This window comes from Zosterops lateralis (genome assembly GCF_965231275.1).
Source record: "Zosterops lateralis genome assembly, chromosome: 19".
NCBI classification, from domain to species: Eukaryota; Metazoa; Chordata; class Aves; order Passeriformes; family Zosteropidae; genus Zosterops; species Zosterops lateralis.
The window spans coordinates 2775779-2800804 of record NC_139779.1 but is presented as its reverse complement, the minus strand read 5'-3'; the positions used below and the strand labels follow the sequence as shown (position 1 = coordinate 2800804).

General features: G+C 44.8%; 2 protein-coding genes across 3 annotated transcripts in view; one reads left to right on the top strand and one right to left on the bottom strand.

Moving 5' to 3' along the window:
* The window catches only part of VMP1 (vacuole membrane protein 1), a 60855-nt gene extending 50368 nt beyond the window's left edge, over positions 1 to 10487 (top strand). For both annotated transcript variants that reach the window (XM_083875189.1, XM_083875190.1), the window contains exons 12-13: positions 8347 to 8449; positions 9654 to 10487. In XM_083875189.1, the coding sequence (XP_083731315.1) occupies positions 8347 to 8449; positions 9654 to 9797 (247 nt within the window). In that variant the 3' untranslated portion in view covers positions 9798 to 10487. The remainder of the gene's footprint in view (positions 1 to 8346; positions 8450 to 9653) is intronic.
* Positions 10488 to 19692: 9205 nt separating this feature from the next.
* TUBD1 (tubulin delta 1) lies at positions 19693 to 24561 on the bottom strand. Its single transcript, XM_083875350.1, has 9 exons — positions 24432 to 24561; positions 23845 to 24039; positions 23421 to 23568; positions 23028 to 23244; positions 22279 to 22510; positions 21444 to 21608; positions 20672 to 20797; positions 19999 to 20182; positions 19693 to 19909 (listed from the first exon to the last, which is right to left on the bottom strand). The coding sequence occupies exons 2-9, from the start codon at positions 24014 to 24016 to the stop codon at positions 19807 to 19809; spliced, it is 1347 nt and encodes a 448-aa protein (XP_083731476.1). The 5' UTR covers positions 24017 to 24039; positions 24432 to 24561; the 3' UTR covers positions 19693 to 19806.
* Between the last annotated feature and the right edge of the window lie 465 nt (positions 24562 to 25026).

Here is a 25026-nt window from a genome sequence, read left to right as displayed (position 1 = left end):
TAAATGTGGATTAAGAATTCCCAGAAAAAAACTACTGAAGAAGTAGTTCTCAAAGCACACAGCATCCACTAAACTGTGGCCATCCATTCTGGTTAGAAAGAAATAAAAAGAAAATCTCCATTTTTGTAGGAGAAATCCCACCCTGCACAGATTCCCCCTGGCTGTGGTTAATGATGAACTGGGCTGGAGTGTGTGGGATTGTTCCTGCAAAGAGGTGCTCAGGTCCAGGAATGGATCCTACAGCAAAAGCAGTGAATTCCTGCCTGTAAATCACAATCCCAGAATGGTTTGGGTTGGGAGGGATCCTAAAGCTCATCCCACTGTCCCAGGCTGCTCCCAGCCCCGTCCAGCCTGGCCTGGGACACTTCAGGGATGGGGCAGCCACAGCCTCTCTGACCCCTTGTTACTTCTTAAAGACTCATCTGTTCAGTTAATGATTAGTTAATTCAGTTATTATTCAGTTAATTCAGTGAATAACTGTGGAGATAAAACAGAAGCCAGTGAGATTTTGCTGTTTTGATTTTTAAGCCCCTTCTCGTGGGTGTTACCTCTGAAAATCCAACAAACTCTGCAAAATCCACCCAAAAATATCAGTTCTTAACCCAGTGGTTTTTGTGGGCCAGCTTTCCACCCTTCCCAGCTCTGCAGGGCAGTGTGAGTGATTGCAGAACTGAAAGAAAAGCAGTTTTTTGGTCACAGGTACTGGAAGTGTTGCCTGGACAAACCAGTTTGCTGCTACTTCTTGTGCCATAATTCTTTGCTTACAACTTAATCTCAGTTGATGCTGGTAAAGGGAGCGTGATGTTCCTTTCACCAAAAAAGCACAAATGAGATCATGGTGACTGAGGTAACTGGAAAGTTTGCTTAAAGATTGTTGGGGGTGGGTTTTTTTAGTCAAAAATAATTTACAATACAGGTTGAGGTTTTATTTCTTTAGAACACAAGGCAGGGAGTGATGAAAGGGCAACCAGAAATCTTGTCCTGGGGTGGGAAGAGAGTGGATTCACAACCTCCTGGGAGGAATTTTGGAAGGTTAAACCAATTGTTGGTTAAAAACTCACCAACCTTCCTGCCACAGGTACATCAGAAACCTGGGGGATGTGTCCTGAGCACAGCAGAGCAGCTCCACACAAAAATGGCTTTAGTGCCCTGAAAGGGACACAGATGTGGCTGAAATCTGAGGAGCTTTGGTGTTGAAAGCCTTCCAGTGGATCACAACAGAATTAGAAGAGTTTATTTGCAAAAGGCTTGAAGGATTTAACTCTGAATAAGCAAGGGCTTTTTCCCCTAAATTGAGTTTAAAAAAAACAACAAAAAAAGAACCTTTAAAAAGCAAGCAGAAGTTTCCTTCCAAAGAGCAGCAGTGAGCAAGAGCTGAGGACAGGCAGGTCAGAGATGTTGCAATTGCAAATTTTGAAAGCATTGATTGAACATAACAGAATGTCCCAAGGAGGAAAAGCCCTGGAGCTTTCTCCTCCTGGTCTGGCTGGCCATTGGAGCGTGGCTCAGGTGGAACCCACGTCACACCTGGGCCCATTTCAGCTCTGTAACCTCCACCGAGAGCTCTCCTTTCCTCCTCTCATAAAGCAAATGAAACTGCCAAGGAGCCTTTTAACCCCAAAACCTCCCTGTTGATCCTGACCATAAACCAGATTTATTTTCTACAATTCAGGGCTCTGGGCACAGAAAGCAGCTCAGCTCCAGAGGGGATGGTGGTGGGAGCTGGGGGCTCTGGTTTGGCTGGAAAGGGAGCTGGGTCCAGCTTTGGGAAGCCCCAGGATTCAGATTTTGGGATGTCTCAGCTCCCAGAATTCACATTATGAGCAACCCCAGGTTTCCCTAAACTTAATCCAAGTTTTGGGTAGCCCCAGCTCTCAGGATTCAGATTTTGAGCTGTCCCAGATTCCAGGATTCAGGCTTTGGGCAGCCCTAAACCTAATCCAAGTTTTGGGCAGCCCCAGCCCCAGGTTTCCCTAAACCTAACCCAGGTTTTGGGCAGTCCCAGCTCCCAGGGCTGAGTCAGGCTCAGGCTGAGCCCCTCTGAGTCACTGCAGGGTCGTGCTGCTGGTGGTGGAGCCTCGGGGAAATGGATGGTTTAAATACTGTGAGAATCTTTATCAGCACAGGAAATGACAGCTCATTAAAATACTAACCGTTGAGCCAGTTTAGATCACTGTCTGGAAAAAAATTAACCATTGAAGGCTCAGAGGGCTCACAGGAAGAAAAGGTGCCCTGTTGAGACAAGGGACACGTTATGCAAATGAATCAGTTTTGTTATAATTGACCAATGGCATAAAAATATTTCCACTGGAATCTGTTTTTCAATGGTTTTTAAAATACCTGACTTCCAAAGAAGTGCTGGAGTGGAACTTCTGAGGGAGGGGTGGCTAAAATACCCTAAAAAAGCAAAATCCCCAAATTCGGTGCCTGTTCCTAAATGTTTGATTGCTCTGGAGCTGCAGGATGGATTTTTCTCGTGTTCTCACAGGGGACAGAGAAATGGGAATCTCGTTCAGCTGGTGTTGGTGGGGATTGTTTAATGACCTTTTCCATCAGTGTTGGGAAGGTGAAACCCTTTGCCTTCCCCCTCTGGCCTGGCTGCCAATAATCCCGTTGAAAGAAATGATTTAAAAAGAGCTGAAGGTCCGGGCAGGGAGGAGCCCATCCCAGCACGTTCCCTTTCTTTGTGGGATCCTCCAGTGCCACTTCCCTCCCTTTTCTGCAGCAGGAGATAATCCCTGGCCTTGGGCAGTGCCTGGCACTGACAAACCCACAGGGATTTGCTGCTCTTCCCTGCTGTCTTCCTTTGGAATTCTGCTGCCATTTCCCAAAAGGATGGTTTTTTCCTCTGGCTGTTTCAGCCCCAAAACCTGCTGCTGTTTGCCCCGAGCGTGTGGAGTCTCAGGGAAAAGGGATTTTCCAGGCTGAGGGCAGTGAATATTGGAGGGATTATCCCATAAAGTGGGGCTGTGACTCAATATTGCATCACCTTCCCCAGGTGTGTCCAGCCTTGTTTGCACCTTCTGTTCCCCCACAGGGCTCTGCTTTCCCTCCAGGTTAGGATTGCTGTGATAAAATTAAATGAAATTAAATAAACTCCCATGTTTGTGACCCCTCCCAGTGCTCCCAGTTTCCTGAGCATCCCACTGGGGTTGGATCCCAGTTGTGCACAGGGCTCAGGCTCAGGTTCTCATTTATATTTTTAATTCCATCAGGATCAGTTTAAGAACAGCTCAGGGTTATTAACCAGCTGCTTCAGCATCACTTGGTGTTCGAGGCCTCTAATAAATGCAAAACTTCTATAAAATTTCAAATTTTCATTCATGAAAAATCATGGTTTTGTCCCCAAAATTTGAGTCTATAGTGGTTTAAAAAAAACACTTGTGAATTCTAACATTTCTCTCTGGAAAAGTGAACAAATATCCAAATATGCTTTAATAAAATGGAAATTTTATATCCTAACTTATGATTTTCTGTGAGATATTGGTGCAATGACCCCGAGGGGCAGCATTTACTGGAGACCTGTACTTCAGAATTGGAATTAATTCCCTGAGTGTTCCCGACCTCTCAAAGCACAGGCTGAGAGATTCCAGTCACTCAGGAGCAGCCCATGCTCCTAAAGACTTTATAAGATGAAATTATGTCTTTCAGAAGTCCAAATATCATTATTAAATAGTTATAATTAAGTATTTTTAATCTTAGTTAAAATGCAGATGATTGAAATATCAAAAAACTTCCTACTTTTTGTAAGATGAAAATACAGTTTTTTCTCCTCTGGGTTTGGTGCTTCATCCTGGTGCTTTTGGTAAAAATCTTTCTGTACTTCCATAGATTCTGTTAAAAATATGTCAAATTTCTCAAAAATCATTTAACCACCAGTGAAACAGTTGACAGTTGTTTCTTGGAAAAGCAAATTAATACATTTAAACTCAGATTTGCTGTAACTGGGCTGGAAGCTTTTGGAGTCAGGCTCTGCAAGGTCTTGGTGTAATTTTTTAAAATAATCCTCAAGCAGCTTTGCTGAATCTCTTCATGTGGTGCTTCAAACAGATGGGGAGGTTTCTTTTATTTATCGGAAAAAAAGAGCTTTAGAATTTGTCTTTCAGATAGAAATTGTAGCTCCGAGTTTAAAAAAAATAATAAAGTGCATCTGTTTAATTACTAATAGTAGGTAATTGTTCTGAAAACAGGCACCAAGAGTGGGTTTTTTTCAGTGAATCCAAATTTTTAATGGCTGTTTCTGCTGTAGTATTAGAATGGAAATAATTTTAATGGTTTTGACTGAAATGTTATGATTTTAGTGAATTTAGGATTACCAAAGGCTACTGCAATTTTGAGGAGCTTGTTCTCAGTTTCAATTCCCTGTAAAACATCAAAATTCAGCAGAGAATGAGAATGAATCCAGACGAAAATTTAATATTGACCATTAAGGGTTTCTAAAACAACTTCTGGATCAAAATTTCCCCTTCCATTTTCTGGATTTCAAAGACAATGGGTTTGATTCCCAAAGGAACACACAGGGAATTGGGGTTGTATTATTCTGGGGTTATCTTCCAGCATCTCCCTTCTCCAGCCCTGTGAAATTTGGGGTTTTTTGGAGGTGCTGAGTGCAGGAATTGTGATACAGATTTGGCCCACAAAATTAATCCCAAATTTTCCTCCTCCTCGGAGCTCTGAGGTTTGCAGGGACGCACAACTCACTTCACTCTAATTACATTAAATCATTTTAAAGATTTTTTTTTTTTTTTTAATTTAAGATTATGCCTTTTGGCTATCAGGTGGCACGTAACTGGGTGATTAAATGATTGAATTTTGTCCAGAAAAGTACCAATGCTGCTGAGAAGGGATTTCAATAATTTCATGTGGATTCCTGATTTTCTAGGTTTTCCTCTGCTTTTTTTTACTCCTTATATAAAAATCTGTGCACGGTTTTTTTTCAGAATTAAATACTTTACAAATGTACAAAAATAAGATCTGAGGTCCTTGCATTTAGGATCTCACAGTTCTACAAAATTACTTTGATAAAATTAATTTTTGTGCACTTAACTAATAGTCACGACCAGAAAAAGAAATAAAAAGTGAATTATTTAGTGAGAAAAAAATTTGAAATATTATTTTGATGCACCAGGAACTCCTCAAGCCTCTGAACTTGGGTTTGATCTCTTTGTTCTGTGTTTTAATTCAGTTTGGGGCCTGACGGGGTTCAGCTCTCGGTGAGGAACGGAGTCACTCACACACCACCCTGTTAATCATTTATCCCTCATCATTTAAATATTCCTCATTTCATAATCCTGCAGGAGTTCAAAAGTAAACCATTACCTTGCAGTGGCTCTTCAGAAAGAAAATAAACTTCAGAATGTCCCTGATGTTCTGACTGTGACTCGTCCTGCGGGTCCTGGGAGAGCTTTTCCCAGGAATAGTCAGTGCTGAGACACCTCTGGAACACCAGGAATGCTTTGGAACATTGACACATCTTGTGTAAAATTAATAATAAGGGACGTGCTTTGGGCTCCACAGGTTGTTTGTTGGGTTGTTTTTATTTTTCCCAGAATTTTTACCAGTCCGGGCACAGTTTCCTCACCCGGTGGTGAATCACGAGGGGAAGCGACTTTCTGCTGGGAAATGGGTTCACAAAACCTCTTTTGCCCCTGGCCATGAAGGGAATAAATAGATTTACTGGAGGAGAATGAGACACTTTGTTTCGTGCTTTTCAGAAATTCCTAAAATTAGAAAGCTGCTATTTTTTAATTGGCCTGGAAAAGGGAGTTTGGTGTCAGAGCAGGAGGATGAAGGGAATGGTGGAGCCACTGGGAGAGAGGACAAAACTCCTCCGTGTACACCTGGTGTAGCTCTGAAGGGTTGTGCTAAACCCTCCCTGGAGCAGCAGCCGGAGTAGTGGATTTAATAAATCCAAATAATCAGCATTTAGGTGAGTTTTTTAATGTAGAAGACCACAGTGATTTCTTTAAAATTAAACAAAAACCATAATTTCCCTTCTCTTTGCAATTCAAGTGGTCACTAATGTGAGCTGCCCCATGCAGGATCCAACTTTGGGAATATTCTCCCCACACAGCTCAGGCTCTGGGATTTGCTGCTGGTCATTTAGAATTTATACTTGAATTTGGGGAGTTTTATGATGTAGAACACAGTGATTTCTTTAAAATTAAACAAAATTTTCCCTTCTCTTTGCAATTCAAGTGGTTGGTAATGAAGAGTTAGGATGGGGTGCATCCAACTCTGGGAATGTTCTCCCCACACAGCTCAGGCCAGGGGGCTGCTGCCGGTCATTTAGAATTTATATTTGAATTTGGGGAGTTTTATAATGTAGAATACAATGATTTATTTAAAATTAAACAAAAATCTCCCTTCTCTTTGCAATTCAAGTGGTCACTAATGAGGAGTTAGGATGGGGTGGATCCAACTCTGGGACTGTTCTCCCCACACAGCTCAGGCCAGGGGGCTGCTGCTGAATCATGTAGAATTTATATTTGAATTTGAGGAGTTTTATAATGTAGAGCACAATGATATCCTTAAAATTAAACAAAAATCTCTTTTCTCTTTGAAATTCAATGAGGAGTTAGGATGGGATGGATCCAACTTTTGGGAATGTTCTCCTTACACAGCTCAGGCTGTGGGACTGCTGCTGATAATTTAGAATTTATATGTGAATTTGGGGAGTTTTATAATGTAAAAGACAGTGATTTTTTTAAAATTAAAGAAAAAATCTCCCTTCTCTTTGCAATTCAAGTGGTCACTAATGAGGAGTTAGGATGGGGTGGATCCAACTTTGGGAATGTTCTTCTTACACAGCTCAGGCCAGGGGGCTGCTGCTGGTCATTTAGAATTTATATTTGAATTTGGGGAGTTTTATAATGTAGAATACAATGATTTATTTAAAATTAAACAAAAATCTCCCTTCTCTTTGCAATTCAGGTGGTCACTAATGAGGAGTTAGGATGGGGTGGATCCAACTCTGGGACTGTTCTCCCCACACAGCTCAGGCCAGGGGGCTGCTGCTGGTCATTTAGAATTTATATGTGAATTTGAGTAGTTTTATAATGTAAAACACAGCGATTTCCTTAAAATTAAACAAAAAACTCCCTTCTGTTTGCAATTCAAGTGGTCACTAATGAGAACTGCCCCATGGCTGGAGTTGGGATGGGGTGCATCCAACTCTGGGACTGTTCTCCCCACACAGCTCAGGCCAGGGGGCTGCTGATGAATCATTTAGAATTTCTGTTTAACTTTGGGGATGTTTTGAAGGGCTGTGACCATTCTTTCAGGGGTTGGGGTCTCCGCTGAGCAGGATTTCAGGACCGGGGTCTCTCCCGTCCCGGGCTCGAGCCGTAGGGCCGGGCCGGGCCGTCCTCCGCTCTGTGCAGCCCAGCCCAGGCCGGGCCGGGCCGTTCCCCGCTCTGTGCAGCCCAGGCCGGGCCGGGCCGGGCCGGGCCGTTCCCCGCTCTGTGCAGCCCAGGCCGGGCCGGGCCGGGCCGGGCCCCGCTCTGTGCAGCCCAGCCCAGGCCGGGCCGGGCCGTTCCCCGCTCTGTGCAGCCCAGCCCAGGCCGGGCCGGGCCGTTCCCCGCTCTGTGCAGCCCAGGCCGGGCCGGGCCGGGCCGTTCCCCGCTCTGTGCGGCCCAGGCCGGGCCGGGCCGGGCCGGGCCCCGCTCTGTGCGGCCCAGGCCGGGCCGGGCCGGGCCGGGCCCCGCTCTGTGCGGCCCAGGCCGGGCCGGGCTCGGGGCAGGCCCCGGGGCCGCTCCTTTGTTCCTTTGTTAATCCCGGCTCGGGGGAGGCGCTCCACCAGCGCTCCCACATTCTTTTGGGAAGGGATGACGCACGGATTGTCCTAAAAAGGACTTGGCCGGGCAGAGGGGCCGGCTCCGAGAGGGAGAGGGCGAGGCCTGGGCCGGGCAGTTTCTTTTTTAACCGAGGGATGACACAAGCCCCAGTCATTTCCTCATTAATCGGTTCAAACCAGTTCTTACAGGAACTGCCGCTGATAAATGTGGGACTTCTCCGAAGTCATTCATTGGGTTCTCAGCGCTGCTGCCTCCCAGGAAATGCTCCTCTCCCTCCTCTCTGCCCAGCGCCGCTTTGCTCACAAAGATTTTTATTTCCAAGCGCTTTTTGAGGATCTGGGGAAATGCATCCCTCCCGAAGTATCAGCTCAAAAGATGAAATGTGGTTTATTTCTGTTTGCTCGAGTAGCTTCGAGTTCCCTGCTGAGCTGTGGCTCAGCCTGAACTTTGTTCTCATTAGGTAAAGTGGTAAGTTTTAAAAAAAAAAATAGTTTTTGTTTTTTTTTTCTCCTCTATTTTGTCTTGTTCTCTGGGATGAACTTTCCATCAGTGCTATTCCGAGTATAGGTCCTTCTCTTCAGAAGCCATTTCAAGAATATTTGGAAGCTCAGAGGATAAAACTTCACCACAAATCCGACGGTGCTGTGCCACAGGTAAGACCCTCTCTGCCTCCCTCCCTCCCTCCCTCCCTGAGTCACTTTTTCTCTTTCCTGCCTGTCTTAGACTTGTAGTTTTTATATAACTCCCCATTCTGCTTTTCAAAGATCTGCACCGAGCCAGGGAATAGATAAAAATCTCATTTTAAGAGCAATCTGGGAATTAAAAATATTAATTGTGTGCTTCTGGAGTTAAATCCTTTAGAGAATAAGTGGAAATATAAATCAAAACCGGTGGCTTGTCTTGCCTCTCTGCATTAGCGGAGTTAAATTGAAGGAGAAAAGTTAAAATTGAGGAGAAAAGATTTACCTTTCCATGTGAAATAGTAACAAACTGGGCAGCACCGATGCTTCAGGAGCCGGTGGGATCTGTGGCTCAGTGGACAGTAAGAGAAATAAAATCCTTGAGCCTTTATTATTTGAAAGCAAAAGCAATTACAGTGTTTGGAGCAGGTACGAGGGGCAGAAGTGTCCTTTGACACAGAAAAAAGTATTTAAAAATTTTTAAAAGTATTTTTTAAAACTCCCCCTGTATTTTCAGTGGGACAGAGCAGCTGTGATATAAAATTCTTTAGGCTGCTGAGATAAAAAATCAACTGAATCCAACTCCCATTTCACTTGCGGCTGTTGGAAAAGCCCCTTTGCCCGTTTGTTCCCACAAAAGATCCGGGGCTGAGTCAGGAAATGTGCACTGATTTCTGGCTGGGCTCTGAGCAGAGCATTGCTGCCCTCCTTTGACAAAAGGCACAACTTGAGGATTCCCTTGGACTTCCAGGGACACCAAAGAGTGAGATAACCCAGAAAAGTCAATTTAGGGAAAAAAAACCACATTGTTAACCAATGACCTGGTTGTTTTCTTCGAGGGGAACGTGACAGGCTGATTTTGAACTCCACGAATTGTTAGCGAAGCCCAGACAATACTGGGAATAATAAATCACTTTGAGAGCAAACTGGGAATGGTCAGGGATTCGTCATCTGCCCGCCGGGGCATTGGCAGCCCCTCCTGCATTGTGTGTCAAGGGACTGAAGTGGGTTTTGCAGAGGGACCTGCAGGAATCCTGTCAGCTCGCACTTGATTCCTGATTTTAATTCGATTATTGCAGAATAAAGACACGGTCAGGCTTTCCCCTTTCACCCAGAACTCTCCGTTGTCCCGTCCACTAATCTTCATTCTCCTCCTCCTTCTGTTTTGTCTCCTCAGGGGGAAAACTGGCTATCCTGGATATTTGAAAAATTGGTGATTGTCATGGTTTGTTATTTTATCTTATCTATAATCAACTCCATGGCCCAGAGCTATGCCAAGCGACTGCAACAGAAGATGTACTCGGAAGAAAAAACCAAATGAGCTCGGAAAAAATGGGAAAAACCCCTCAGGATGGGTTTTGGCAGACACGAGAAATGACACATCTTTTCATATGTTTAAAAAACAGCATTATTCAAAAAGGGGGGAAAAATTTTAACATCAATTTTCGACTCTTAACAAGTTGTGTTTGTTTTTTTTTTGTTTTTTTTTTTTTTTTTTTTGAAAGTAATTTGGATATTGGAGCAACGGTTTCATTGGCAAACTTATAAATGTTACGGTAAGGTGTAAATGAGCCTGGGTTGTGTTTTACAGGGTGGACAATGGGATGTCAAATGGAATTTAACACTAACGTTGTCCATACAAATTACTTCCAAAACTGATGATTTAATCCTCTCCATCTCCTGATTTAAGTTCAGATTTGACCTGAGGGTGACGTTTTCTTTTGAAGGGGTGGCTGGTTTGCTTTTTCCATAAAGTTTCAAGACCATGAAAATGTAAATAACTTGAGTACAGGTCGGGTAACAAAGTGTTGCATGTCCCTCATGGTGAGGCTGTTCTGTCTGAATTCCCAGTGTCCCATTGCATTGCACGCTGGAAAAGCCACCCTCTCCATGGTGTTTAGCAGAGATGGTTGATGTCAAAATGCTGAAGCCAACGTTTTTTATTCTGTATATTTAGAATGAAGTTAAGATATAAAAAAAAAAACAACTTTATAAAGTCATCTTATGATCATTCCAGAATTTCTTGTGTCAGTCTTTTTAAGCTGTTTTCTTTTCCTCTCTCACTTTTGGATGCTCTGTGCATGTTTGCTCATCCTTCCTGCACTGATGGTGCTCAAACCCTTTGTTCTTTTGTTTTGTTTTTTGTTCTTTTTTCTTCAGAACTTCTTGCTTAGCAAAGGGAGGAGAAGGGCTGTGCACAGTCACTGCTTAAATCGGTTAAACAGAGAACAAGATTGGTTATCCTAAATTCTGCTCAGGTGTTGCCCCTGAGCCCAGAACTGTGGGCAGGAGAGAAGAGAGGGGAGAAGAGCTCAGATTCCAGATTTTGTGTCTACCCACTAATGGTGCAGAGAACTTTAGAGAACCTTTAACCAAGTCAGATTTGTGGTGATCAGCTCAGATGTACAGACCAGAATTGATTTTATAATCTTTTTTTCCCTCCCGAGTGCATCAATCCCCACTGCTGCTGTACCCACCTCGCCCTGATCACTTGCGAACCATCCGTGTTTATTTTTATCCTCGAGCCGTGAGCACCAAGAATTAATTAATTTGCCTTCCTAATGATCATTCTCAGGAGGTGGCTGAGCTGCTGCTTGGCTCATCTTAGTCTGCTCCTCCTCAGGGGCCAGGTGAGGCAGGGCTGGAGGCAGGGGTGCTGTTGTGTTGAGCGTCGTGCCATCCATGGCTGTACCATCCTGTCGGATAGCTTATCAGACTGATGTTGACTGTTGGATCTCATGGCAACAACAGTCGGTAGGCTGTCTGACATTTTGGTATCTCTCATCTTGACCGTGCCTCATCCATCCCTCAGCTGTTTCCATTTGAGCATCAGCAGCACGTCAGTGTCTGTGCTGGGGCTGGGAGTGGCTCCCCGTGCAGGACAAAGCCCTTGTGAGGTTTGTACCGGTTCTTTTGGCTTCGCAGAGAACTTCAGGCACAGCTGGGAACGCCTGGGGAGGGTTTGTGTGGACTCAACAGGTTCAGTTCCAGTATCTGGAAGTGCCAGCACAGGAGTTTAAAGCACAAAGGGCCTTCAGCTGCTCCTGGTGATGTTTAAAAGGTGAACAGTATTTACTGAATCTTAATTAATCTGACCTTTGACAATAATGTCACAAAAAACTTGTTCTGGTACAATTCCAAACCCCACAGCTGTTTGGAACTTCACCTTTTCAGCCTACAAACCCTCAGTGTTGAACTTTTAAGGGATCACCTCAGAGTTCCATTTTCCCCCAGGACTGGGTCAGTGACAGCCCCACTTCTGGTCCCTAAATCTGTCCCCTGAGGGACACAGGTGTTCATTAACCTCTCACACTTCTGGGAGGGGATAGATTGCATTGATGCCATGCTGGGGTCCCTGTGTCCTCTCAGGTTGGAATTAGGACACTGCAACAAAAACTAAAAGAGAAAAAAAAAAAAACTTTTTCCTTGAGCCTGAGCCAATAAACTGCACATTTCTAAAAGCTTTGGAGGTCTCCTTAAAATTCTGCCTCTTGCCTGCTGGAAAACCAGAAGGAAAACTGAAAGTTTTCTCCTACTTTTGGTTCAATATGTTTACAGATATGTAGTGTGAAATATATATATATATATTGTTCTTCAGCTTGTGTTTCCATGTGTCCATTCCAATAAGCTCTGCTGTTATTTTTAAGCTTTCTAACACTATTTAAAGAAGGAAGTGATCATTCTACCTGGGAGATAAGACTTGGTAAAAGGTAAAAAAACCCCTAATGATAGAGACAAAAGTGACACGAACATGATGAGATTTGCAATGGATAGTTTTATGTTTGCTTAAATAAACAAAGAAATAACGTTTCCCAGTGTTTATTTCAGCTGGATTGTTTCCATTCTCTGTATTGAACTCTCTTGGTAACACTGTGACATTTGCTGTCCCAAACATTCTCCAGTGTGAACACAGAAGATAATTCAGCTGCATTTTGTGCCTTCAGAGAGAGACTCAGCCTTTAGCATTTGGCCAGAAAACATGGATTTTGCTCCCTTAACCCAAAGTTTCCTTTTTGTTGCACACATCTTCATTACACGTTGGAAGCAGTCAGTCAGTTCAGTGTGTTGAGGACAAATCCAAAGGGAGCTCTTGCAAGAGGAACAATCTTGGCACAAATCCCTATTTTTAGGGATCCCTCACTGCTGTTTCTGGCAGTTAAGACACTAAATAAAGTATCTTGCTTTTTCTGGGAATGACAGAAAACCACACTGAATAACAGTCCTGTAAGAACAACTGATGACTTTAATATGACAGAGGTGGGGTTTTTTTTAGTCTCTTACTTGTGAAACGAGGTCAGGTAGGGCTCTCCCTCTTCTTTCTGGGAGGGTTTTGCCTCCCCACAGCTCTGAGGGCACTGAGAGGTGGCAGTGAGCCCCCCTGTGCCCCAGCAGGCTGCAATTGTTGGTGCAAGCAGAGCTCAGGTCACAGCGAGCCAGGTCAGGTCAGACTGTCCAGTTCCAGCCTCTCATCCATCAGGACAGGAAAGCTGCTGCTCCCTGTCCTGGAGTCCTTCCCTCCGTGCCAGCGTCACGCTGTGTTTCTGTTCCAGCAGCTCCCTCACAACTCCCCCAGCTGCCTGTTCCTGCTAAAAGATACTTGTCACTAACACTTGACAGTGGCTTGATGCTGTTCCAGAAGGTCCTTCCCTGCTGTGCTTTTGGCCTTCGTTATTTAATTTGTCAGAGTCAGCCTCCCTCTCGCTGCAGGCACTGCTAAGTGCAAGCACAACACTCTGGATGTGTCCCTGATTATCAATAAGAAATATAAATATTAGTGAACAAAATCGATGGCAGGTGTAAAGAAAAGTGGGGGTTGAGTTTGTTCTTTGGAGGTAAAAATAATTGTTTTTCTTTGAAACACAAAGGTAAAAGATACTTTGTGATCAGCAATTAAAAGGCTGAATGTAGATATAGATAAGGTAATTGGAATGACTCTTCTGAGATTTAAAATTCTGGTTGGTTGGGGTTTTTTGAAGAGAAGGCACAGCAGTAAGAAAACAGAACTTCCCCCAGCTCTCTCCAGACTGCAGCAGCAGCTGGTGGAGTGTGGGAGTGGGAGGGGATCCTGCTGGGCAGGTGAGGGATCAGTGCTGGGTCTCTGTAACCTCAGCAGAGGGAAGTGGAGCCACCCCTGTCCCTCTGGTGCGTTCAGACAGGAGGGAAACGTCTGCATTTGCTCTTGCAAAGTCATTTTTAGAAAGATTGTGCTGAAAAACTCTCTGAGCCCGCTGTGACTTTGCTAATTCAAGTGCCTAATGGAGGGCATGAAACGCTGGCGTGAATTTCTGTACACATTTCACTTGTTTATTGATGCATCCACTCGGCCTTGGTGAAAGGCAGCAGAACATTGTTCTGGCGGTGGTGGCAGAGGGAGAGGCTGGAACACCCTGGGTCGGTTGTCACACGAGGGGAAGGAGCTCAAACAAAAACTCACCGTTGTTATGTCACCTCCCAGCAAACGGGGAGAGCCCTGCAATCAGTGACTGCTCGGAATGTGTTAAGAATTCAGAAAAAACCTGATATTTTTATCGAAAAAAATGTGATTATTACTGTGTTGAATTGACTGAAGAGGCTGTTGAGGCCACTCAGCCCGTTCACTGCTGGTGCTGTCCAGGTGTGATGAAACAAAGGTGCAAATGTGAACCTGTGGAATGGGCCCAGCTTGGGTTTCGTTTGCTTTAGTACTGCCCTTTGTTGTGCTGAGCAGGTTTTATTAATTTATTACTATTACTATTATTATTATTATTATTATTATTATTATTATTATTATTATTATTATCCCTGGAATGAGTCAAAGAGCAGTGACTCCATTAGCATTAAACCAAAGGTCGTTTTTCTCTGGAGCTGCTGAGCTGGTGTGGAATCTTCCATGTTCCAGGGCAGGTCCCGGTTCATTGTTCGGGTGTTCCCAGAAGCTTCCCGGGGCTGCCCGGGCTGTGGCAATGAGGAAACTGGCGGCTCTTTCCTGCCCGAGGGCGAGAGAGGAGGTGTCAGCTCGGGGTATTGTTCCTGCTCTGATAACAGCCACGCCCGGCTCCTGGAAACGCCTCTGCCGGGCTCAGAAATGGCTTGGTGACTCTGGTGACTCTCTGGTGACTCTGGTACCACCTGTAAGGAATTCCTGAGAGAGCCAATGCATTGCCCAAAGCTTGTTTTATCCGCAGGAAATGAGCTTGTGGTTCCCCTTTGCTTCTGTGCTGTCAGGAAAGAACCTGGCAGTTCTCTCGCAGGAGCTGCTGCTGATTAAAACATCAGTTCCTCGTTCAAGGCTCACGCTTTGAGGGACTGTGGCTTTCCTCAGAAAGTTTTATTAGGATTTTTCCATCCTTTGATGGGAAAACACAGATTTCCTGTGCTCAGCATTTCTTTGTCTCAGAGTGAAAACACACAATTCAGATTTACAACATCGTGCAAATCCCACCATGGTCACAAAACCCTCTCTGGGCTGGTTGGAAACCTCACTGCTCTCAGTGCTTGGTTTGCTGCAGCTGTTTTCTGGAGAGCCCTTAATATTTAGGATATTTTCATAACAACACATTTCATTTCTCAGATTCCTGGATTTGTAGGTCTCTCCTCAGCCCAGCTGACCTCTTGTGACACAGGCAGCGCATTCCTGGGTGTTGTGTAAGGCTCGAGGTGGGGAGCAGCGAGGAAGAAACTTTTAAGATGCCTGAAGCCGGTATTTACTCGACTTCCAACTAATGGATGCCAAAAACATTTCCAAAGCAGCATTTTGCTACTGCAAGTGGTGATTTTAATTCTGTTGCCTCCTTGAACTTCCGTACAAAGTGTCTCTCCCACTTGTGTTGTGTGGCAAACCCCAGAGCAGGCCTGGAGCACAGGAGCCTCATGGCAGCCCGGAGGAGCCAGGTGTCTGTGGGGGAAGTGAGGCAATCTCTGGCAACAGGTTCCAGTTGTGACTGAGAGATCTTTCCAGTTCAGGGAAGGAGGAAAAGGTTTAAGTGTTGTTTTAAAGTTGAAGTCCCTCCCTTGGGCCCTGGAGCCTTCTCTGCCCTCGGTGTGGAGCCTTTTTTGGCCAAGTTTAAGTCTGTTCCCTGTAGTTTTGTTCAGCTTGAGCAGGGCCCCAAGTGCTGAGGTTTCCTTCCTCATGTCACTGAAGAGTGAAGTCTCCTTTCACAGCACACGTCAGGTTTGTGTCTGCTTTTTATGTGAAAATACTGGGTTTGAGGGGAAGCCTGACTAAGTCTTTATAGAGGAAAATAATGTGAAACCCTGAGCAGTGGCTGGTGGGGGGGAATGGAAGCTTTCTGCCTGGGAGCAGAGTATTTAATTGGATTTTCATTGCCAAATGTATGATTTTGACTTTATCAGTTGCATTTGGTTTGTTCACCAAAATTCAGCCTATAAAGGAAAGATTCACAACTTCAGATCACTCCATAAACACAATTGGTGACTTCAGTGACTCCCAGTCAGCTCACACAGGCTGGGGTTGCCCAAGGAGGGGTGGGGAAGAAACTTCCCAGTGTTTTCTTCTCAAGTGGCAGAAGGACAGGCCAGACAGCAGCAAAGCACTTCCATGGAAAGATGGATCCTTGAAGTCAGGATTGTTCCAGGCCATCTGGAAAGCAGCAGCTCTGAATGAGTGCCCAGCTCTCACCACCCTCAGTGAGGAGATTCCAGGGAGCAGCCACAGCTGCCCTTTGCCAGCCAAGTCCAGGCAGGATTTGATTCCACCTTCAGCCTGTGGGATGAGGCCACTTCCCATTTGGCTCCATGGGCTCTGCTCTCCTGACGTGCTCCTGTAAATGATCCATCACATCTTGGACACTGCTGGGCACACACTCAAATTCAGTCCTGCCATCTGCCCACAATTACACCATTCTCAGGCAACTGAAGTGTATTTTTGTGAGCCTTAAGTAAACATGACATTGTCCGTGTAACCAAATATGTACAATAATCATTTTTGCAGAATGCACCCATTTCACTGCAAACTCATCTCTCCTCACGTTCAACCAGTGAAACAAAAGCTCAAGCAATGGTTTTCTGTCTCTTTTTTTGGTTTAACCAGTTGCTTATTTTAGTTTCTCCACTAAAGTGCTTTTACTTTAAAAATAGGAATTTTGTCCTAGAGAACACCGTCAGTTTACTAATTTTTCTGCCTTACAATGTAACATTTGGGATTTTTTAAGTTTGATTTTAAGACAAGAAGGTTTCTAGCACCTAATTCACACACAGATAACTGTGACTCTCTTAGGAGCCACTATTTGATATCTCTGAGGCTTGTACGAACAAGTGGTTAAAATTTACATTTCTTCCACGATCTTTATCACGGAGCACCTTTACTCTAAAAATCGCCTTTATTTCCTGAGGAGCAGCTTCTCCAATCTCTCCTCTGGAGCCTTTCCCCCCGTGGCTGGCGGGAATATTGATTTATTGCAGCTCCTGGAAAGGGTTAAGCTGGGCTGAGTCCTGCCCCAGGCGGGCAGGGGAAGTGGCCGGGTCTGCAGGGACAGGATTCCCACAATGAGAGCTCAGAAGGGACCATTGTGAGCCCCGCTCGGGCTGAAAGAGCCGGAAAAGCTCCGCGGTTCAAATTCAGGATTATCAGCTGCACTTCAGGCCGTTCAAAGCTGCCCGAGTGTCCGGGCTGTGCCTCTGGAGCGTGGGCAGAGCCTGGAGCAGGAAACTCCGGGGGAATTCACTGTCTGGGCTGCCCTCGAGGAAAGGCAGCAGCTCGGTTCCTTTTGGAAGGGTTTTTTGTTTTTTGTGTTGTATCAGATCCGTGAATCACTTTCCTGATTCCTCTTGGGCAGGTTTTAAAGAGGTGTCCAGCAAAAAGCAGATTTCTTTCAAGTACACTCAGTCCTATTTCCTTCTGGATGTTTGGGCTCTCATTTAATAATATTTATCCATACTAAATGTATTAGCAAATGCAGAAAGAAGTGAATTACTCATTCAAGGCCCTTTTGTACCTTAGTGTTTCTCACTAGTGTTTCAAATGGAAATTTGAATATAGTTTCCTCTTTTAATTATTAAACCCTGGCTGTTGTGGGAACCACAGAATTTTTCTTTAACCTATTTCCATCCTCCCTGTGCTGGTCCTGAGTCTAACCTTAAAAACACCAATATCTATTTATGCCCAAATAAATAAATTTTATCTATAACTACATTACAAAACACTTACTGTGTTTAAAACATTTTAGGTTGTTAAAGGTTATTTTTAATTTTGGTGGGTTTATTTTGCTTTGTTTGTGGGTTGTTTTTCTGGGGGGGTAGGGTTTGTTTTGGGTTTTGTTTTGGTTTGGTTTTTTTTGTGGTCAAATAAATGTTCTCCTATTCATGAAATGTCTGCTGTAGTTGGAGTTCTGGAATCAGCTTCCAAGTGAGCTGCACCTGTCCATTCCAACAAACAATGGTGAGGTTTGGAGCATTGTTCTGGCTTTATGGACATCCTGTGGGGACTTTGCCTACAACAAGCAAGGTCAAGGCCACTGAATCTGCTGTTCCTGTCCCTGAGCCATTGGCTTGTGCTGACCTTTGATCCACCTCTTTAATTGTAATTGTTAATGAAATGAAGGCCTCCTTCCAGGCTTTATTTGCATAATTAATTTTATCAATTTCATACAGAATTACTCCTCTATCTTTTAATGTAATTGGAGGTGATGACTATTTGATAGTGGCTGTTCACTTCCTGTCACTCTGACCCCCTCCACATCCTGGGGAAAAAATAAAGGAATCCCATCATAGATCAAAAAAATGAAGGCTCACTTTGGGAAAGGGTGTGAGAATTTCAGGACTGAAAAACATTCACAGGAAGAAGCTCAGAGATGCCTAAAACAATTCCTGTCAGCCCCTGCTCCAGAGCAGGAAGGGATTATAACAGCTAAAATTCTAATTTTTGCTTTGAGGTTACACATCTTACCTCTGTGCTGTGTCTCCTGACCTGGCACAAATTCTGCCATCAAACAAACAAAAAAGACCCAATATCCTGCTCCATTAGCCTGAAGTGCCATAAATAAATCATAAATATGGGTCTGTATCATTCATAAGTGCACTGAGCACCTGCTGTGTTTGCATCATGCTCAGAATTCTGACTACAGAGAGATAACACGAGGTTATTTCTGCAATAAAGTTAGTTATTGCTACAGCACTACAATGACCCATTTCTCTCTTCCTTGTTTCTCAGGGAACTTACCTGTCCTCAGCCTTTTGTAAAACCCTTTTACCTGTTCTGTGAAGTGAGAAGGAAAAGAATTCCTGGGACTTGGCTGTTTTTTCATGGAGTCACCTATTCTCATTTCTGATGCTGGAAATTGTGTTTGGGATCTGTTGAAAACACCAGGGGAATTTATTCCTGTGTTGCTGAACATCCTGTGCCTTTTGGAGGAGGGAGAAGCTCACCATGGTCTCCTTTCCTGACCCTTTGTTCCTGCAAACTCGAATTGCCTGTGCTGTTTCTCTGAACTTCTTGTGCAATCTTTCCTGCAGTTTCTTCTGTGAAAATACCCAAATTAGACAATGGTTGAAAGTGGCAGAGACACAGCAGAGAATCCCTTTTGACCAGAGCAGGCCCCAGCTCTGAGCTGCCATTTTTGAAATGAAATAGCACTAAAACCTGAGGCTGCACTGTGAAATTTGTCCTTTTGTCAAGGGAAAAGCCCTTGAGAGTGATTTTAACTCTTTTAATTTTTGGCCTGTGGGGTTATTTCTGTGGGAGAACAGTGTGACGTGGGGGGGAGAATGGTAAAAATTCCCAAAACTCTCCCTACCATTAATGAAGAGCTAACAGAGGCAGAAGAGAGCTCAGTGCTACAAGGTAATCTTTAATTCTGCTGTACTCTTTGATTTTATTTTAATTTAGTGGGAGCCCTCCCAAGTTGCTCCATTTCTTCTGCCAGGAGGGAGCTGCAGCTTCCCAGGGCACCACCTTGTGGTCGTGGTAAAAAGAACCAAGTCTTTAAATTGACTTTAGAAATTATAAAATGTACTTATTACATCAAATTGTAAGTTTTTATATCTGCAGTCGACCAGCAATCCTCATGGCAAATATGTTTAAATAGTTAACAAGTTAATTAACTTATAACTTGGAGAAAAACAGTTGTCAGAAGAGGATATAGCTACAGTATATAGCAAATGTATTGAAAAAATAGGTATTTATTAGATATATTTAATAAGAATAATATGAAAATAGGAATATATTCAGTTCAGATTCAGTTCTTGCTATTCACAGACACACAGATACTCTGCTCCTAAGAATGAAAAATAACTCCAGTACAATAATTTACATACTTCAGGAGGTTGATGGAAGGTTTTCCAGCTTGGTTCTTTCAGAAAATCTCTATTTCAGACCATTTTGACAAAGAAATGAATCACAGATTGGTGTAGCTGGAGATAACTTGTTCCAGGGTTGTGAAGCAGTCCAGAAAATCTTCCTCCTGGATTCCAAACTTTGTGTACTGGTGAAGGTAAGCTCTGTGTGTTGAAGAATGGGTCAGACATTAGAAATCAGTGAAGATATTGGCAATTATTAATGAAGTACCAGCATAATTCTTTTCACTTACTTGGAAGCAAACATATTCCAAGCTTTTCCTACAATGCTGTCAAGAGGTTTCAACAGGAACTGGCTGTTGCTGACCAAAGCAGCAGACTTTTCATACTTGTTAAATGCTCTGGGTGTTTTCCATGCATTAAAAGCATCCTGAGGCTTTAGCCATGATGTGTATAATGAGGGATCTTGGAAACTTCCTGTAATAAAAACAGGACAGGCCTTTGGACAAAAGCCACCCTTGATCCCTGTGTGGCCTAATCAATGCTGAAGGGGCAGCCTGTTGAAAATACAGTTTTTGAACAGATTCCTTAGATTATTTAGAAGCACAAATAAAACTTTTAAACAGATTCCTTAGATTATCTAGGAGCACACTGGTGTGGATAATCCAGCTGCCTGCAATGCTCATCACTCCAGAAACAGCTAAATGTATTTTCAGACATTCTAGCCAAGAATTCCAGATCTACAGACCTGAGTCTCTTCTTCCTTCCCTGAAGTGCTTCAGGAAACTCAGAAGTGAAATACAACATCCCTGAGCAATTAGACAATGTGGCCTTGGACAGTAAATGTTTGTAGAGGGAATATCAGCCTTGGGAGTCCAATGTGTGGTTTTGGGGTCAGATCTGGCTGCAGAGACAGCAGAGAGATGTGAAAGCAGAGCCCTGAGGGGCTGTGCTCCTCCCTCTTACCCAAGTCCACGCTGTGCACATCTTTTCCTCTCAGGATAACCAGGTTGGCAATGGAAGTGTTGAAGTGCAGGGGTTTGTTTGTGGGGGGGATGGAGGAGCCTGGTGGTCGTACTTGCCAATCAATACCTTTGGGATTTGGGAGAAAGAGACAGAAAAGGAAGTTAATGTTTGGTGAAGATGCAGATGGGAACTATCCCTGTGCCCCAAAGTGAGCCCACACCGGAGTTTGTAGCTGCTGCACATGAATGAAGCAGCAATCACACAACTCCAGAGAAATCCACTGCTAATCCAGCAGGATTTGCCTGGCAGTCACTCTGCCAGAGAAAATGGATACCTGTTTCTATACTTAGCAAGCCTCCAGCTCATTCCTTGCATAACTGGGAGCTGTAAACTGAATTCTCCATGTAAATTACATGGCAGAGCTGAGCCTGATTTTTATGGGTAGAAGGTGTAAAAAGAAAAAGCAGAGCTCACCATCCAAGGAATGTTCCAAAGGAGTTATGTAAATTAAGTGCACAGCCACAAACTGTCGGTTTGGTTTGTGTATTTCCAATAGTTATAATTAACTGAGGAGTCTGGAAGCAGAGCAGGAGCAATCTGGGAGCTGCTGTGGCAGCTGAGGGAACGCTGAAAGGAGCAGCTGGTTTTGTGGGGGCAAATTCCTGCTGAGGGCAGCAGCTCCTTTCTCAACTGTGAGCTCCACAAAAACATCCCAGCTTTATTCCATCTGCACAAAGGAATGTTTAAAGGTGAGTGAGAGGTGTTTGTTTACCTTCCTCCATGTGAGCTTTAGCAATGAGTATCTGCCTGAGGTGTTTGAGGAGGCCGGGCCAGCTGAAGGAGCTGAAGGCCAGGGAGCTCTCGGGCATCTGGGGGATGTTCCTCAGCCCCAGCAGCCTGAACTCGGGATGGGGCACCAACGGCTCCAGCAGATCTCCTGAAAGGAGAAATCGACAGCTGCTCATGTTTGACAAAGGCATTGCACAGGGCAGCTCAAATGGGAGAAGAGGTGTTTAACAGACAATGGAGATTTAGCAATTTCAAAGCCATGCAAACTTGCTGTGTGTTGCTGAGCTCTGTACAGGGGGTTAGTAACTTTTATTTTACACTGTAGATCAAAATCTCAAGGACTCTCTGCACTCCAAACAGATGTGGAAGTTTAATTTATAAGCAATATGGGCAACCTTCTCTTAATTCTTTCAAGGTACAAATATCAGTCTGCTGTATGTTGGTACCCAGCTGTCTGCTCACCTCTTCTGCCTGAGCAAAACTCAAAACTCTCAGTTTGTTTGAGTTTATATGAAGTGAAATGTGAAACCCAGTCCAAAATTACTGCCCTGTGCAAATTTCCTCTGAAATGTAAACAGGTACAAGGGTGTTTGTGATCACTTGAAAAAGGAGAAACAAAGTTCTTTTGGTAAAGAATGAAACCAGAAATCAGGGGAAGAACTATTTTTGACTCTGCTACATCGGGATCAAACTTCTAAATTGGTCTGTTCCTGTGTTAAAACTTGGGATGTATCCAAATCCTTGAGCAAGGAGAGTGAAGAACTCCAATTCCCAGCTGAAGTGAGTGCAGAGAGGTGTGTGGGCGTTGGGTTTGGTACCTAAAGGGTTTCTGCTGTAGCCTGAGCCCCCTCCTGCTGTGTGAGTGGGCTGGAAAACGCTGCCCAGCTGGTGAGCAATGACTTGATTGACATCCCTGAAGGAAATCTGTTTGATGTTCATCAGCTGGGCACAGATCTTGTGGATGACATCGTTTTCATGGACAAGAAGGGCATCTGAGGAGTGGTACAGATGTGACAGAGTCAAAACAGAGTTGTAGTTTTGAACAATGACCTGGAAGCAAACAGAAAAACCACACACACAAAGAAGAGTCAAACAACTTAATCTCTTTTTAGTTTATAATCCTCTGGCTCCTGCTGTTTCCTCAGTTATGATTTAGGAAGTGATTCATTTTCTTTGCCAGAGTGCAGAATGAGGTCAGGAGCTCAGAGGCTTTTCATGGGAAGAGGGCAAGACCTGTGAAAATCAGGTTATCCATACAAACATGCTGGAACCAGATCTACCTGGGAACTGATGACAGTGCTGAGATAAGGGCATATCAGGAGATTTTCTAGTTATATAACAGAGCTTCTTTTGAATCTGCATCACTTCAGCACTTAAATTATCAAGATCTTTTGGTGAGAATTCTTTACCTGTGACACTGAGTCACTTGAACTTCTTCAGTGTAAAACATACCCATTTTCTAGTTTATTTCTGTCATAGATACTTTGTTTAAAAGCAACCAGTGATTACAAACTTATAAATTCTATATAAACCATAAATATTTTTTAAAAGGCAATATGACATTCACCTCCCCAGTGCCATAGGGCCAGATGACATGGTTCAGCAGGAATGAGGTTGGAAAAGCATCTCTCAAGCACTGGGTGACAAAAGCTCCCAGGCCTGAGCCTGTGCCCCCAGCCATGCTCATGATGGTGAAAAACCCCCCGAGCCTGTCACACTTCTCTGCTTCTTTCTGCACCAGCTCCATGATTGCTTCTTTGTGTCTGGGCCCGTGGACACAGTAACTGTGGGGTAACACAAAACAACAACACAGGGTGCAGCAAAATAAAAGCAGAAAGGTGAAGTTGTTCATAAAGCAAATTGTGCTTAAGTCCCAGAGCTGCTGTGTTACCACTCCTGGGGAGTCTGAGCAGCTCATCAGCCTCCAGAGCTCCCTCAGGGAAGCTGGAGCTGTTCCTACCCGTTGGCCCAGTTGTTCCCAGATCCTTGTTTCTGGCAGAAGTGTGAGTGGCTGTTGTATTTCCAGTGGCCAGAGCTGGCAGCCCTGGACAAGGTCTGGCTGATCACTTTGGGCTCCATGTCAACGAGCACGGCCCGGGCAGCAGGAACTGCACAGGAAAGGAAACAAAAATGGGGAAAATGTGCTGATTATTTGGGTGGGGTGGATGAGTTTGGATGGATCTGAGGTTATTCCTCCCACCCACTTCAGCCAAACTATTAATGGGACAACACAGAAAGGACCTGGCCATGCCCTGATTTCTGCTGAACCATTTATTGTGCCAAAACCAAATCTGAACTGCAGAGAGCACAAATCTGTCACAACACAAACCATTTGATGTTTCTGTGTGCTGAGAGGGGAAAAAAAAAGCCCTTTAAAGCTGTACCTCCAGACTCCTCCTGGCTGAAGAACCTTTCCTTAGAGGACTCCTGGTAGGATTCATTCTCCTCCTTGGAGCACAGCCCGTGGGTGCCACGGATGTCCCTGCAGAGGGCACTGAACACCTCGTGCCCAATCTGGTTCCCACACTGCCCAAGCTGCACTGTGACTATTGACATCCTCAGTCACTTGGGATTGAAGCCTGGAAAAGAAAATTATTTGTTTTCTCACTTTGGCTTGGTAAAGCAGGGTGGAAACAGGTAATTATAACTCAAGAGTTCCAGGGCTAGGGTGCAAAATTGGAAGTTTTAAGCCAGTTCAAAAATGCAGCTATTTTCCAGTTGTGAACTGCACCAGGCCTGCTGCCAGACCCTGCTGAGGTGACAAAAGGATTCCCTGGAGAATTTCCACCACACAGAGCAAAGTGTTTGGCTCCATCCTGGTATGTTTTGACATTTTTCCCCCACTCAGCAGCTCTGCTTTCTCACTTTTCTATTCTTTCACAGAAACAAGGTCAATTTTTTTAAAACCCTCTTGGTTATTCTGGGCTGCTGCTCCTCACTGCCACCCCAGCCGTGCCTCAGCACTCTGTACCAGCTCTCCTTGGATGTCTGCCCGTGCCTGTAACGCGTTCTGCGGGCAGGTACGAGCTCATCGCCGCTCCCGGGGCCGATTCCAGCGCTGCATCGGGCCAAGCCGGGTGTCACTAGGAGACAGAGTCACTCTTCACGGGAAAAATAAATAAATATGTGAATTATTGTCAGGAAAGGCTCATGTCCGAAGGGTACGATACAGACCCTCCCGTGCCCGATTCTCTGCGCGGGGAGCCCCGCTCGGGAGAGCCCCCTCAGGGCCGGTGTCCCCCTCAGGGAACTCGCCACGTTCCCGGCGCTGCCCCCGAGCCCCGTTCCCGAGCCTTTCTCCTCCACAGCCCCTCCTGGCACCCCGGTCTCGGTCTGGGTGCCTCATTCGCCCCTCAGGGCTCGCTCACCTCATCCCCGCACCCCGATCTCGGTGTGGGTGCCGCTGTGACCCCTCAGGGTTCCCTCACCTCATCCCCACACCCCGATCTCGGTGTGGGTGCCGCTGTGACCCCTCAGGGTTCCCTCACCTCATCCCCACACCCCGATCTCGGTGTGGGTACCGCTGTGACCCCTCAGGGCTCTCTCACCTCATCCCCACACCCCGA

Coding starts and splice junctions, on each gene's coding strand:
- TUBD1 (XM_083875350.1), bottom strand. CDS start 24,016: ATGTCAATAGTCACAGTGCAGCTTGGGCAGTGTGGGAACCAGATTGGG. Junction 23,569..23,844: donor CAGCCAGGAGGAGTCTGGAG/GTACAGCTTTAA, acceptor TTTCCTGTGCAG/TTCCTGCTGCCCGGGCCGTG. Junction 19,910..19,998: donor TGGAATATGTTTGCTTCCAA/GTAAGTGAAAAG, acceptor TTCAACACACAG/AGCTTACCTTCACCAGTACA.